This window comes from Trachinotus anak, unplaced genomic scaffold (assembly GCF_046630095.1).
Source record: "Trachinotus anak isolate AG129_WGS33_773 ecotype Australia unplaced genomic scaffold, CSIRO_AGI_Tana_v1 ptg000039l, whole genome shotgun sequence".
Taxonomy (NCBI): Eukaryota; Metazoa; Chordata; class Actinopteri; order Carangiformes; family Carangidae; genus Trachinotus; species Trachinotus anak.
The window spans coordinates 2,803,664-2,820,739 of NW_027273890.1; the positions used below are offsets into that span (position 1 = coordinate 2,803,664).

The 17,076-nt window shown below is 41.2% G+C and overlaps 1 protein-coding gene across 2 annotated transcripts in view; it reads right to left on the reverse strand.

Annotated features, from left to right (window-relative positions):
• Positions 1 to 17,076, reverse strand: part of ptpn4a (protein tyrosine phosphatase non-receptor type 4a) — a 63,975-nt gene that overhangs the window by 34,088 nt on the left and 12,811 nt on the right. For both annotated transcript variants that reach the window (XM_071472745.1, XM_071472744.1), the window contains exon 2: positions 3,598 to 3,752. In XM_071472745.1, the coding sequence (XP_071328846.1) occupies positions 3,598 to 3,735 (138 nt within the window). In that variant the 5' untranslated portion in view covers positions 3,736 to 3,752. The remainder of the gene's footprint in view (positions 1 to 3,597; positions 3,753 to 17,076) is intronic.

A 17,076-nucleotide genomic window follows, 5' to 3' on the forward strand; every position in this document is an offset into this window, starting at 1 on the left:
AAAATCAAACATCAGAGACAACTAAAGAGCTACACTTACACTTTATTCCACACAGACATAGACTGTAGGAGACCGTCACATCTGCCTATTTCTGGACGGCTAAGTGAGCAAAACGCTCCCACAGCCACACCCATCCCACAGCCCAAACACAAATATCTTGCACTGTTCTCCACAGTTTTCACTCCAACTCAGTCTAACTCTGATACATAATTAAAATAAAATTATTTCACAAACACAGAGCAGCTGTAGTCAGAAAATTTGGCTCCAACAGTAACAGAGAAGGAACGTCAACTGCTGGAGCATTTACTATCATGACTAAAAGAATAAGAGAGATGATGGTTGTTGGTCGACTAAAAGGAAAGTAATGGGGGGGTGAAATTACACAGCCAGATTGTGTAGCGCTGTGTCAGGGAATACCTGACAGCCATCTTTACTCTGCTTTTTGTAACAAACCTGAAAGTTATTTATTTTTTTCTGCATTTGCTCTTTAATAGGACTGGGTATCAAACCTCAATACCTCGTTAACCTACCTTTGGATGAAGTAGTTCCTGGTTTAAATCAAAATGTTGCTAATTATATGACCACTAATGCTCAGACTTTTAACATGAGAGAACTCAGCAGGTTAACCAGTTCCCTCAAGTAACACCTTCATAAATGTGACAGTTTACAAAAATGAATGTAAACTCCTCGGCCCAGCAATTAGCCTGCATTGACTATCAGATGTTAAAGGAAACATCCTCACACAAAAAAAAAAAATATCATAGACATAAATAAAGCATTTGGTTATGTTAGGGAAATATTACACTTTCTATTTAAAACTAATTATGTCAATGCGGAGTTGAAGTGTGAACCTCAACCATTTTTCATTGTTACATTACTGTACGAGTGGGAACAAAATGTACGAAGTTCTCTACAGCAGTTACAGGGTTCAGTCACTAGGAAAAAAACACTTTTTTTTCTTTTTTTAAACAAAATATACGTAATGCTGTCATTATTATCAAATCATTTCTTCCATGTAATTTGTATTTGTATTTCATTCAGAGGTCTCATTCAGCAGAGAGCTAAAAGTTATTTTACAGGATTATTTCTCCTTTGCCCTTTGCTGCTCTTAGTGGCTCATTATTAAGAGCTACTTGATTACCAAATAGCTCATGCAGCTAGCTGGATGTCTATGTGCTGTGGAGTGGTTACTATGGTTACCGCTGCATTTGTCACTTCGCTCTGAATAAGTCGTGCTTCTGACCCTGCTTTTGTACGGATGCAGTGGTGGGTCAGCAGTGGGATGGCCTTTTTTAATTTCTTGTCATCTATCAGGCTTTGAGGCGTCACCAGATTCTGATTTGTCCTGGTATCATTTCAAAATCGCCGAAGACTTCCCATCTATAGGCTCATCAATACGAGCCCTCGTGCACCCAGCTCTTGCACTACAAGCGCTGCGGTTCCCATGACAATAAGCGACTGCTTCTGGATTTTCACTCTCTTCTATTAAAAAAAAAAAGAAAAAGAAAATCAAGGCCAGTTGGCCTGAGAGAGGATCAATAGAAGTATTGTTTCTCTTAGGATGGCTTGTCCTTCCAGGAAGTTACTGCTGCTGCAGGGGTCTGATCAATGACACTGTCAGAGAGACTGACAGAGACCGAGTCATTCATTCAGCAAGAGGCGGCTGGGGCCAAGGGCAGAGAGGGAGGGGGGCAGGCTGGAGCAGGAAGCAGAGAGGGTGAGAGGGCGAGAGAAATTTGCAGGGAGGAATGTAAAGAAAGAAAATGGAGAGGACAGATTTTATAGGAAAGACTGTGATGGAGATCCACAATCCCAGCTAAAAGGATGATCCTGATTATCTTGTGACTGTGCACGCTCATGTTAAAGTACAATTATTTCCTTGGTTTAGAGAAGAAAATCACAAAACCAGGGTAGGTTTCAGCAAAACTACTTTATTATGCACAGACTTGTATCAAATGTTATTTCATTATTTGAACAAACGTCTTTTGTTTTGTTTAAAAAAATCATGACCACATTTGCGGAGATGTTGCACTGTGAAGAGAGCATGGTGGATGCTGGTGGATTGGTGGATTGTTGTTTAAATCACCATGAACTTGAATATCTAGTATTAAAATCCAAATTCCTTACAAAATTGTTTCATATACGCAGTTTACAAGAACATTTATATCTGAAGCACTTTTGGTGGGAACCACAGAAAGAGCAGAACAGTGAAGAGTGGCAGGAAGTGAAAGGCAGCTGCAAACGAGGTGTGACGGAACATCAGTCACCTGCTTCTCTCATGCTGTTTAAGTAAAAAGGATTTAAAAAATAATAATTTTAGCAGCAGTCAAACATCATCATATTGTGGGCATTATTGTTAGTGTATTTCTGTGGATTTAAATGCCCCCCCCCCCCCCACACACACACACACACACACACACACACCAACAGGATGTGATCTGTCAGAGGGGATGTTATTAGAAGATTTGTATTTTCTGACTCACAAAGGGAATTTCCCGCTTTGTACTGTCATAAAACTCTGATCAAACACTCAGAGACATGAAGACAGGCACAAAGAGAGAGAGAAAAGGAAATGTGTTATCACATGAAGTGACAATGTCACGTCAGTCACAAGCAACTTGTGACCTGCTTTGGGCAAAAAATAACGCACAGACAAGCTCATCTGCTTTCCATCCCCTCCAGGTCTGACTGCGTGTGACTGAATGACTGTCAAACTAAGTGAATAACATCAAGTTTTAACTTCATCATCAGGAAAATAATATACTGTGTGGGCTGCTTTTTAAATATCTGTGAACACGTGGAGACACACCGAGGCTTTTTCCCCACCAACTCCAAAGTTAATTTGAGGTGGGCTTGAGGGGAAATTTACAGTAATGGGAGCAGCTGGGGGAGGGTGAGAGCGACGCTGGTGCTCTAACTTCCTGTTTTTCTTTCTTGAGGTTTGACTGGGGTTAATGTATGAACATTTAAGGGTTCACTCTTCACTTCATGGGATAATGAACATTGACATATTATTAATAAAAAAATTGATTGCAAAAATGCAATTATGTGAAATTTATGGGTTTTCATCAATGTGCTAACTGACTCACCAAAAATATTTGTATATGGATGGACAGAGAAGAGTGTTTGTGTTCCAGGGATATAAACACAATAACAATAGTAGATTATGAGCATCTTTAAAACTATGCCCAAATAGCTATTATCAATTCCTGTTTGCAGTGTACCAGTGGATTTACAGACAGCTCAGGCAGGTTCTGGGGTTATAATGAGTATCTTATATATATTGGAGGTGATGGTATCCTCAAGGAAGAGTATGTCTGACTGGAGGTTTGTGTACCAGGTCTGTGAACTTAAAATGTATAAATGTAATGTACAAATGTATAACTCAAAGAAACGGATTTCAAATTCTGACACAAATTGCAGCTCAACCCTCTCACGGATTTATTGTATTAGTTACAGTGACCCTACAGCATGTAGGTAACAAAAGACTTTTAATTAAAGGTTCAGAGTTCAGACTGGATTCTACCATTGGCTTTTTTTCCATTTTTGTCTGAGTTCATCAGAATTTACAGTGAGAGACAGAGGAGCAGTACTTACGCTGACTTTGAACGCCTTGACGGTGTTGTCCAGCAGCAGTACGTTGTACACAACCTGTGTGTGCTGCCTGTCTCGCTCCAGCTCCGTCGCCCGGACATTGTAGGATCTGCCAGCAGGCAAGCGGAAGCGCGCGCTCATCACGCTCCTACCAGGGTCTGCAACAAACCAAAGAAGGACACAGCAGAGGGGGGGAAATGATGAGTGACAGGAAACAAGAACAAATGGAGCATCATTAGGTCAAAGTCTGATCTGTGACATCTGGCAAAAACTTCACATTGCCTGTGATGTTTACATACTATCTGACCCGGGTCAGCTTGAGGTACAAAAATCCCCTTTCTGTTCACCAAGAGCACAATAAGCCGATGTACAGTACGACATGATGTACTCTTCTCTCAGCTGCCTTAGTGAAGGCAGCCACACAGCAAGGCAAGTCTGTACACGCACAGTGAGGCAGCAAAGACCAACTGCTTCATAAGAGAAGAATGTCAATGAGAAGGCAGGTAGCAGATTCCCCAACCAGGGTATGTGCAGACTACACAGCAGCCCAGCGCTAAACACACTCACAGGATACTATAACATGAAAAAAAACATGTTGCAAAGAAGCTTTAAGTGTTTGCAACCCTCTTTGTTATATTCTTCAATAGCAGGGAATACTGTACACAACACAAGTGAAGGAAGCACAACCAACAATCTGGTCCTTTCACCTGCCTACTGTTATTTTTATTTATAACTATTTTAAATCTTCACTCCATTCTCATAACAACTTCACTTCACACATGCCTCTGTCATCTTTTCAGATTAAATTTGATCAATACTTTTAACTCTATCATTTCATCATCAACGTGCCTGGCTGCAAAGGCCCATGATTGGTTGGTAAATGGTGGCAGCACGAGCAGGGGCTGATGGAGCGCTGTCTGTTCATCAGTGGGAATAAAGAAGAAAAATTCAATCAGAAGCTGCTCCATTTAGAACAAACCAAAGCCCCTTATTACTGAAGCCACGTCTGATCGCTTTCCTTTGTCTCCCTGGATGGCAAACTGGTCGAATGTGGCTTGAATTTAAGTTTACAGTTTATGGTGTTGGACTATACTGTGTTTTAAAATGTAAATAGGGTCAATTTTATGTGATTCGGGTTTGATAAATATATGTTATATATCCGTATATTCCTGAAAGAAGTCATTTGGGAATATGCTTATTTAATGTGAACTGCTGGAGTCTCCACTTGTTGCCTGGCAGCCTCACAATGATAAGTAAACAGGGCTTCACGATGTATAGACATACCCCCCATACCACTGTGTAGTGCTGTTTTTACACTTTTTTGAGCAAACGAGATATAAAATGTGTTAATTAGCTTTAGAGGTGCTAATCAGAGGAGTTTGTTCCATTTGAATAGAGCTAGGCTAACTGTCTCCCCATGTTTCCAGTCTTTATTTTAAGCTAAACTCAGTGGCTGTTGGTGCTAGCTTCATATTTAGCATATAGACACAAGACTGCTATCAATCTTCTCATCCGTTAGAAAGAAAGCAAACAAGAGTATTTCCCAAAATGTTTGATTAGTCCTTTAAAATAATCTTCGTCCAGTGAGGTGTACTATTCAACGCATGCTGTTGTCTTGTATTTACTGTCACCTCTGATAATAGTTATTAGTTTACAACTGCAAAGAATACTGGACACTGTATGAAGCTGTCAGTCAACGATGAATGTAAAATAATATCACAAAGATGGTGCGCTCACTTGCTCTTAATAAATCAAGGAGAGACAAACTCTTTATGACAAAAAGCTCCATCTGTTCGATCATGTATATACACAGAGTTTCAGTCGGCTCGCTCTGTTTCTGTGTAGCTGCAGCAGCGTTTTCAGTTTTTTTAAATATATTTTCTTGGGCAACATATGCCATTGCAGTGGGTTTTTTGCACATCCTGTCTGCCTCCTGCTTTTTTATTCTTAGGTGATCTACCATGACAGGAGACATAATAACTCCACAAGGGTCACAGCCCCGTCATCAAGAGCTGCTGTATTTGTACCGATGGCTCTGCGTGAGCGCATTTGTGTGTGTATATAGTATATAGGGAGGCTCTCTGTGTGTCTGAGCTGCTTGTCACTATATATCAGCACAAACCGCATGACCATGGGCAGATGGTGACACACACACACACACACACACACACACACACACACACACACACACACACACACACACACATAAAACATATATTCGCAGGGCCACTGCTAACAGGCTCAACAGCTCGTCTTGTCACCTCCAGATATTCATGCTTCTCACAAACATATGTGATTACTCCATCTGCAGGTGGTTTCAATATGCACTGTGTATAATTGACTGTAAGCTGTGTGATTGCATCTTAAACGAAGAGCAACGCTGAAGAAACAGGGTGACATGATGAGAGGGACAGACGCCTATGTTGGGTATGTGTGTATTTCTGTAGGATTAATATCATTCGTATTAGGATATATGACATATTTGCTAATGTCTGAGAACCAATTATTTTTTTTATTTTTTATCTAATAATTTCTCTACAACACCATCACCTCAGTCTTCACTTAACTCTAAATCTTTCATTCTTCATTCATTTAGCTGCACCTCTGGTTACATAACATGAGTCCATCAAGAACTTGATGAACATGTCTGTTGACCCTGGGACCACTGAAGAAGTGCTTATTAATATGAATACAAAGGTGCTTAGATAAAGAAATAGGAGCAGCTGCACTATTTGTTACACTTAGCCTAGCTTAGCAAAAAGACTGGAAACAGGGAAACAGATAGCCTGGCTCTGTCCGGCTGTAGCGAAATTTGCTTCTGAAGCTCAATAATAAAAACAGTTAACATGTTGTTCATTTTATCTGTTAAAAAAAACAGTGTGAAACAGTGTGGGCAACCAATAGAGACTCCACAAAGTCGCTGCTAAGCTAACCTTCTCCTGACACAAGCTTTATATTTAACAGCAGATATGACAAGAAACTCTCGACAGGAAAGCAAAAACGTCCCACGATTCCTTTAAATGACACAGGTTGGTGGAAAACATCTGCAGGGGCTTGTTCAGTGTTCTGCTGCTTTTCGCTCCTCCCTTCGGCACAGCTGCCAGAGACGGGCATGTCTATGACCTTGTGAAAAGGCTTTTTAATAAACATTAAGTGACACTTCTTACTCTGACATCTAAAGAAGACCACATTTCATGTCCATGGCACAGCTAACACTTTCAGAAAACAAATACAAAGACAGGTTTTACCGACAACTACTCTCATCACTGCCAGCACATAATTAATGGGACATCATATTGGTGTACCACATTGAGTAGAGTATCAGCCCAAATACAGATAATATTCTTAAAGAAGCACTCGATCAGTTTTGTTGTATAATAAAGCAAAATACTCTAACCTGTTACAAACAGTTCTCTAATGTCGTCTGTGGCTCTGGAGGAGTCTGGAAAAATGAACCCTGTCACCAGGCTTATCACAGCCTGGGCTGGGAGATGACAGTTTATTAACGGAAAGTTTGCAGTTCCTTTGTATTACAGCAATGGTGCACCACTTCACATGAAATTAAGCCTGCCACCACTAACTTACGTCAGTAGAAATTCTCACACTGTTACGAAATAAGAGAATTAGGCTACACAGGAAAAGAGCAAAGACATAACCTCACACTGCACATTCAAGATGTGGCCATTGTGATTCAGCTCAGAGATGATGCTGCTTTCCACCTCCACTCACAATTTCCTGTGTGTTACAAACCGTCGTGGGTGGAGTTTGTAAGCAGTGGGCGTTTACCGCGCAGGGGTCTCTAACACAGAAATACAATTGAGCTACATTACAGGAAGTGTTGGATCCATTGCTTGACAGCTAGCAGCAAATATCCAACCAGGCGTGAACTTGGTCATACCGTAGGTCGTGATGAGACAGTGAGATCAATACACTCACACACAACAGAACATCCACACACATAAGTGCAGGCTCACAGCCGTGGATGCACGTGAGCACACAACCACACTCAAACATGCACGCTGATGCCAGCCGCAGCACTGTCGGCTCGGGAAACAGAGCGAACGGACCGGCGAGCAGAAAGGGGTGCAGAGATGAAGCCATGCAGAAGGAAGGGAAGACTGAGCTCCTCTATCAGTGGCTCAGGCTGAGGACGAGCTGTGGGACACACAGATGATGAGCTCTGACACACACAGACGCTCTCCACAGGCTGCATCGCCTTCCCTGCTCTTTTCCTGTCCTAACATTTATCTGCCATCCAGCTGAAGAAGATTTGAAGACCACAGCGCTGGATCCTCTTCACAGTATGCAGCCATTTATTCCCAGTTCGAGCTGCACCTCAGCAAGTGACTTGAAATTATTTGGATCATTCGTACTCATTTTTAAGTTCTTTCTGTTGCATTTTATGGGTTCTAGCTTGTCTGGTTCTGTCTTTCTCTACTGTATTCTTCACTATCCTGTCCTGTTGTACCATTTTCTGTTCTGCTGCTTTCTATTGTCATTGTTCTGTAATTTTCTGCTCTGCTGTGTTCTTTTCAGTTTTGCTCTGCTGAGCTGGACAGGACAGCCACACTCCCCTAAGAGAACCCTCCGGAACTCCGGAAGCACGCTACCATTATTGCTTCCTGCAGTCAGCAGAGCTTACAAACAGGCAGGAGTGTGTGAGTGTGTGTGTGTGTGTGTGTGTGTGTGTGTGTGTGTGCATGAGAGCTCTTGACCCAAAAGCTTCCCTCACTGGTGGGCTCCTCTGGCTCTCTCTGCTTATTGCAAACACAGACGGTCCTGCAGCCTTCCTGTCTGCACACAGGAATACACGCCCTTCTTATAAACACACCTACTGCAACGCATAAACATGCACACGCACGTGCACAAACACACACAAACAGAGACACTCAAGTTATCTGACACCAACATCAGGTTGTGCATTGTTCCACTTTATCAGGATAGACACAAACACACAAGTACAGCAACAGAACTTATCTGAATTACTGCCCCACGATTCTTCCCACATTTCTCATCTACACTAAAACGGAACAAACGTCTTCAAAGGAGGAGAAGTTACACAACAGACACCACGGCCTTTCCCAGCTCAAATATGGGCTGCCTACTGAACTTCATTTGCCCCATACGTTTCTATTTATACCCCTGATTTCTTCAAAAGAAACTCAAAAGACATGCAATGCATGTTCCTTTTCTGTCCCTTTGTGTTGCTCTGGAACAATTGAAATAATAGGCGAGCAGTTAGGATTCCCAGAGGAACTGTACATCACTGCTCTACAATGTTTCATAAAGCATAAACTAGGCCACAGACAAACAGGTGGTCAATTACAGATGTGTGGCACTATGTGTGTGTGTCTGTGTGTGTGAGTGTGAGGGTGTGAGAGTGTGTGAGAGAGAGAGAGAGAGAGAGATTGCAGACAGCTTGCAAAAGCTGAGTTTTCGTAATAAATGACTGGGAAAAAAACTATTTAAAATCCCTTATAGATCTTCTCCTCTTTCTGTGTGTGATAGGATCACAAGAATGAAACATGCACTATACACCGAGCAGATGTCTGCATGATGGCACAGACTCAAACCTGTCCCACTACTGTAGTTATTCTGTCTTCATAAAGAAAGAGGTATGTTTGGTATTAAGCAAGCAAGTCCAAGCTATGCTCTTACCCTTCAAAGGAAAAAAAACTACTTCCTGTTCCAGCTCTTTCTTTCCATCGTGCCCCCACAGCACATTCACCCATCCTCTATCTGTGGGTGCTTCTTTATACGTCTACACCGTCTCTCATTCACCTTCACCTAGATTTTACTCCTTCCCTCCCTCTACCCTTCACCCTCCCCAGCTCTCATCCAGCCACACCAATGATCTCTTTAATTCTACTTATATTATGTAGGGCAACAACAACAGCAGACAGAGTGCTGTTTAGTGTTTGTGTGTGTGTGTGTGTAACTGATGGATTTAAACAAAGCATTTAACATGTGTCTATGTAGGGGAGGTGGGGTGCCAGGGAAGTTGTAGCTTTAGGAATGTGGGCAGCGACTGACCTTTGACCCCCTTTACGGGTAGCCATATGTGGCCCTGTCTAATGGCAAAGTCATTCACTGCTGCTGTAATCTGATTGGTACAGTATAGTCTCTTTTAAAGAGAAGAGTGTGATAAAGATTTTCTAGGCCAACATGAGTCTTGAAAAAATGGCTCTTTCACCTTGACAATTGTCACATAATTATCTTTAAAATAAGAGTTTCTGTTTCAAAATTTCATTAGAAAAATCACTGCTTGTAAAACTGCCTTGAGACTAAGTAGTGGCACATATTTTTCAAAAAGTATTTTTCATGATTATGCATATGCCTAACCAGCATATGCATAGAAAAGAAAAAAAAAAAAAAAATACCACAAGAGGATTTTGCAGAAGGACAGTTCTCAGCATCACACTTCCACCGCTGTGAAACCCAATGTATAAGCCAACAGATGAAGGACAACTATGAGTCAGCCTCGCAGTATGTTTGTGAGAGTTCAGGCTTTCTAAAACATTGTGTCTCTTCAGGTTTCACTGTCATCATTCATGCAAAAATATGACTTTGGGAAACCTGTTTTTTATTGATAGGTGGAGTATAATGACGAGCCAAGCCACTGTGAGTCCTCCCACTCTGCATCCATCTCCAAAAAACATTAGCTTTACAGTTATCATCCAAACTCTACACTGTAATCATCCATGAGATACTTCTTGGTTAAAATCTGAGTTTTGCACGTGCAGATTTACATGTAGTAGGTGATTATAGTGGATGTTGGGGATCCACTTCCAATTAAGTAAATTGAACTAATCATCATAAGAGGCGCATGTGTTGTTGTGTGTGTGTGTTCACTCATTATAGACTGAATTTATCACAATTCAGTTATCCAGACTCACAAAATGTGCAAATTTACGCTTGAACTTCACTGAACCCTGTGGAATAAGCCTCCTCTCCCGGTGCATGAATGAAAATCCTGAGTCAGCCTGCCCAACTGCATAAATTAGAAAAACCCGACAGTCCAGTTCAGCTAACAGTTTCCTACAACCCCTTTTTTTAAATTTCTAATTAGGTGATAAACTTGTGCTACCAAAATACAAGTGTAGAAGGGCCCCAGGATCCCAGCAGACTTTTATTCATACTGTATCTCTATTTAGCATCGTGAAAGAAGACTTGTTTGGCCACAGCTGTCGCTAGATGCTATTAATGAGCCATATTTTACACACGGCAGTTCAAAAGTCATATAAATATTAAATTGCATGTTTTTTATGCTACAGATCTACTTTGTAAATAGCATGTCTCATGCTCTGCTTGGAGGGAGAAACTCAGTACCCGAAAAGTTATTCCTAATTTATACAAGTTGGTTTCATGCCTGCGTCTCTGTCTACATAGACAGAAAACTTATCTGCATTTAGCGGTTTTGCACAAAGCAGTAACTTTCACCATTGTATCATCAGACACATCTCAAAAGGAGCCACATGCTTAGAGCAGCAACCCACATTAGCTTTCTAGTCAATGTCTCCGCGTCTGTACACAGACACATCTTGACACTTGAGTTGTTCTGATTCCGATACTAGAACCGGAAATGCCTGCAGTACCTGATACTGGCAATTGGCGAGTATGCATGTAATGTGTTGACAAACTTAATAGTTTCACACCCAGAAAAAAACAGCAGTTTTCCTGGAAATGTATTTTCCCTTGCCGCTGTAAAACAGCAGCCTACACAGGAAGTTGTGCTGTGGAGCCACTGACAACTACTGTTAGAGAGCGGTGAAGTAGAACTGATTTCTGGTAAACAGAGTAAAGTTAACTGTTGGCCGAGGTGGAGCGTCTTTTATTAACTGTTTTCACTGGCAAAGCTCTCCTAGCATTTATGGCACTGGTCTGATGTGACTCAGACAATCATTGTGACTTGCTGAGTGAGAGTCACACACAGAGTGAGAAGAGACAAGTCAGAGAAATATGTCAGAGCCTCAGCATATGACAGTTTGCAGAAGAAGGTACTTGACACTAAATGTCGAAGTCACTTTGACACAGATTTTGGCTGCAAACAGGAAGGACCTGCAGCAGTACCTTCTAATTGTGGCTGTAGCTGACCCGTGGTTCTTAAATGAAATATTAAACAATACTGTTTATAAGGCTCCAGGGCAAATATTTGAATTACCAAATACTTTATGACAAATAAATTGTAGAATAATGTATTTATTGCCCTATTGCTCCATGTTGTGTCAGACTGTTTACAAATGAATTGATCACAAATGGACTCATGAGTTCAGTCCGTGCATATGCATGCAGCAGGCTCTGCGCACCAGGACTGACAGGCACACAGAGAGTGTAACAAACGTGCAAATTAAGAAAAGAAAGTGCATCAGTCAGTGTTTCCTGTAGAAAACAATGTCTGCATCTTCTGATTGTGACGTCTGTCTTAAAATAGCTATGAATAATGAATCCAAATGTCTCTTTTTACCTGGATTTTATGCATATTTATATACATGTATTTTTATTGTATTCCAAAGAATATTAATGTTAATTGTTAATTAAGATTTGTTCTAAGTAATGGTATTATCCAATCCTACAGTCAATATACAAGAATGTAACATAAAATGTAAACATTCAACTCTTATCAATCAGTTACTGTATAAAAAAGGAAATTAAATGAACTTGAGTAATAGTTTATTTGCTAGTGCTGGTGGTAACTGGTTGATAACTAAAAGCTTTAAATTGTCATTTTAATGAGGTCTTAAGAGATACAGTTTTAACAAGGCTGATTCACCAGGTTTCCACTTATCCCAGAGGCCTAACCAGTTAGGTTAAGGTTAGAAGTAGGCAAAATCTTTATGTCATTTCAGTGATTTTACATTTTCTATCATGCTGAAAAAAATGAAAAATCCTTAATTCACATATAACAACACAAAGTTGATTTGTGCTTTCTTATCTTAATACATTAATAGACTACAGAAGAAGAAAAGGAGGATTTTACTGACTGCACATTTCTTTCCACTCATTTTGATAACCTCTGTAACATCAGTGCACTTTTGACTTGCAGAGAAAGCACAGGAGGAGCTAATATTAACTAAGGCTCTGGCCCAGCAATTATACAGTGCAATGTAGAAATTAATTATGTTATTAGTTACACCTGTGTTTGACAAGGAAATATAAAAGAACCACCTTCAGAGAAACAGTAACGCGCGATCTTGACCAAAACCCTCCAGAACCAACTGAGTTTCTGATCAGCATGAGAGGACCAGTGCTGGAGTTTCTCCTAAAGCTTCTGTTGAAACACACTTTTGCTCCTCTCTTGTTTTTTCTTCTCTGCTCCTGTCTTTAATTGTCCGTTTGGCCTGCGAGTCCATTATGCAAATTATAGCCATCAGTGCCAAGGAGCAGCCATACACCTGTCACAGAGATTCCTACTCAATCAAAGAAGCAGATGAAGAACAACATGCATTTGCAGCAGTGTTTCTTCTGATCTCATTCTATGTCCTCTAAATGTATCTCACCTACCCATCATAATATCCTCATTATAAAAATCATCCAATCCACATTCACCTTTCCTTCCCCTGACCCTAATAGTCTCTGTGTTCTTTTACTCTGCACCACAACCTGCTGTTCTAAACGCCTTCTCATAGTTTTCTCCTTTACAGCTACACTGCTTTTCATCTTGCTCTTGTTGTGTCCCTTCATCCCTATATATGCATTTTTCCTCCATTTCCAACTTGTGTCTTTTGGAGTTGTTCCCTCCACTCTCTCTTCTTCTCTTGATCCTGCTACCATGTATCTCCTCCAGCTGCAAAGCCTAATGATGCACAGAGACATTTCTCCTGCCCTCCAACAACTTAATACCATGTACGGTTACATCAGGCTCCTCCTGCAACTTCCACAGAAATCCTGATAACACCCTGGCAGCTATATATGAATTGTTTGTTTTATTTCATGTTAATGTGACAGAATTTACACTTATTGTGGTTCCTGATCTACAACACAACAACATTAAGCTCACACAAAGCTGTGGAAATAAAACATCTCTTTAAAATGTATCCAGTTCACACAATAAGACTATTACACACACAAAAATACACATGTTCTTAATATAAAACAGCCAACACAAGAGTTCAAAATGTGCATTAATATGACCTTCACAGTCAGAGTTGTTACTGCAAATATTCAGCTAGAGTCTAACACAGAAAACAATCCAACTATGAAAACTGACTGTAGTTAACACACACACACACGCACACACACACACACACACACACACACGCACGCACGCACACACACGCCTGTGTGTTTCTGACGTGAGCTGATGGTTTGAATTTACATATAGCACAAAGTTCAGAGCGGTGGCTGGTGAGCAGAGGTGGAGGAAGCCCACATTTTTTAGGTCTGCTGCTTTCACACTTCTACACTGCAAGTAACGACTTGCTGGCTCTCCAGAAAAAATACGTTTACATCCAGGTATTCCACTCACAATTACTCATTCACAGTGGACAAGTTGCTCAACAACAACAGTGCAGGAATCAGTCAACAGTCTCACCACTGAAACAAACATTAAACAAGAAGGCACACGACCGGATCAATCACTGATTTAATCCACAACACAGACAACTGGTGCTTTTTCATTTCTCTGAATCATCTCACAAAGCTTCATTCTGACAAACAGGTGTGACACCTGACCCCGTCTCTGCAGGTAGCGCCGTGCTGCTCTTTACAGGTGACAGCGTTTATAAAAGACATGATACTTTGTAGATTTGTTTGCCAAAGTGCTTTTAGATTACGTCAGATCATTTAAGTTGCAAAGGGATCCTTAAAAGCAAAAAGCAGGTGAACTGAATGTAATGCACTAATGGATTAGGTGGAGAAGAATAAACTAATGTCAGTGGACACTGATTATGTACCACCACTTCCATGTAAAGGGATTTCAAATTAAGAAGATTAACTGAACACACAGTTTGGAAAGACATAGGACAATGTCATTGAATTAAAACAACCCAGCGCACACACAGAAACACAGAGAAACAGAGATGCTGGTTTGATTAAAGCAGCACATTCCCCTGATTTTCTCCTTTCCTGCTGACACTGGCACCTTTGAATGTTACCAGGGGTCGTGTTCTGGGAACACTGCAGATTTCCACCCGCATCCACCTCAGCCCTACACATTCCTGCCCAACCAGCAGGGAGGCCAGGTGTTTTGTACCAAGCACAACCCCCCTCCCCCTGCTGCTGCTAGGTATGGTTAGGGGGCACAGCAGCTCAACTATGAGGCTACGGACAACATGACAGAAGCAATGATGTATGTAACTACACCTACTGAGGCCTACGAGTTCAAACTGATATTAAATCTAGAGTTTTGTGTTTATTGTCTGAACTTTCATTCAGAATTTAAAATTTAAATCATTTTCTAGTAAATTGTATTGTCTTTTGATGAGAACATTTTGATGCCAGACCAAGCAACAACCTGAATGCATCACTGCATAACAATTTAACCGAGCAAACATCTGATATTTGCCATTTTCCACCAGTCAGAAGAACAGTTGTGCTTCACACAGCGCTTCACAATGCAGCTCTATAATTATTCCCATTTAGCCTGTAGGATCAATAAGCAGTAAGTTAATCAGTCTCTCTTCATTAGGATGTAAAAGCTCCCCTGACGCCATACACTGTAAAGAGCCAGCGCTGTTAAGAACAAGCAAATATATACATATTCATGGGTGATCCTGTGTATGTGAGCGGCTGTTGCTTTTTAACCGTTTAAGCTGATAGGAAATACACGTGTACATGTTGAATCTGCAGTAACCAAGGTCATCCATCCACACATGCACACGTTCATATCTTTTACAAGGCTTAGGAAATGATATTATGAAAAATCCACGTGTCTTTGAGGGATAAAATGTGCGAGACCGAACACACGCTCATGCGCCTCCACGGCTGTGTCATGAATTTTAAACTGCGAAACGCTGCTGCAGAGAGGAAGAGAGTCAAAGTTAAAACTGAGTTGGACGTCCAATCTCACAACATTAAAAATGAGAATGGAATTACGCAGTGTTAAGCACTTAGGTGCTGATCATGTGAAATCAGCTTTAGCACTGCCTGAAAGTACCAAGGCACTAATACAGGTCTTACAGTGAAAGAACCCAATTGCCATCAAGTATGAGAGGTATTCCAACTCATTATTCTAGCTCGTTATTCAGCAGCATGGAGTTCAGGGCAACTTCACCCATTATTACAGTCGAGAGAACAGAAACATTTAACTTTCTCTAGAAAAGGTTAAATTCAGTGAATGGTGATGCAATGGACGCTGCAGAGCAGAAGTAACTGATAGTATAATAATACCATGATAAAATGACATTACTTTTACATTTATACATTTATCTTTGGCAAAGCTGATGTAACAACTGTCGGTCTGGTAGAAAAAGACACAGGGGACATGTGACAAAGACATGATGACTACATGATTTACTTAATCCCCTCCTCCCTCAGGTTGACCTTGTATTCCTATTCTTAAAAGCTGTAGCTGTTGAAACCATGATACTCAAACAACAGTAAACCAATCAGAGCTTATCTCATCAAAGCCCGACCCGTCGCGTTCATTATCTGTCTCCCCACATGATATAAGCCTTTTTCTAAGAAGACTTGGAGATTCCATCCTTGTTCTCTGCTGAGAAACAGAAGCAGACAGGGGCTGACATTTAACGTGAGAGAAAGGCAGCGCGGTGGTTGAGGAGAGAGTACTAGGAAAAGGCTTTCATCATCAGCCTGATACTTCAGAGGCCATACGACAGTCATGTTCCTGGAACCCGTGTTTCCTGATACTGAAAATGTGTCCATATTATCAGTGCCAGAAGGTCACTTGGTTTGGTTTGGTGGGGTTTGTCTCCTCTCCTCTGCTTCCTGCTTCAATGTGTGTGTCTTAGCCCCTCCCCACACACACACACACGGAGCAGAGGATACACAGGTTGACAACTCGTTACGTTAAGTGCAACAAAAGCTTTCCAACACGTGCTGTAAATCCCTTTAAAACTGATGGAGGAACAGAGAGATGGAAAGACACTGAAGCAAAACGTCTGAAAGTCAGGCCAAACCAGCCGCTATCTGGAGACAGTGGCCAGGGTGATGGCAGGGAAGCTAGCCCTGAAGCCGACAGCACCTGGCTGCATCTAGAAGGTTCCTCCAACTGGCTGATAATAACGGTTTTGTCAATGCCGTCATGTTTTTGGTCAAAATGATTTTAACACTTAAAACCTGCAGTTTAATGTGTGGTCTCTCCTTCTCTCTCTGTCACACCCACACACACTTTTAACATGCGTTTGGTCTGCTATGTTACTTTTCTGGTCACATTTACATCTTAGACAGCAACATGGTTTGACCTTAAAGTTCAGCACATCAAGCCTGGAGGTTTCTGTGGGTGTGGGGAACTCATAAGTGTAATTTTTGCATGTTTTGGGTTGGAAGACACAGTGACGACAGACAGGGGATGTATTATATAAA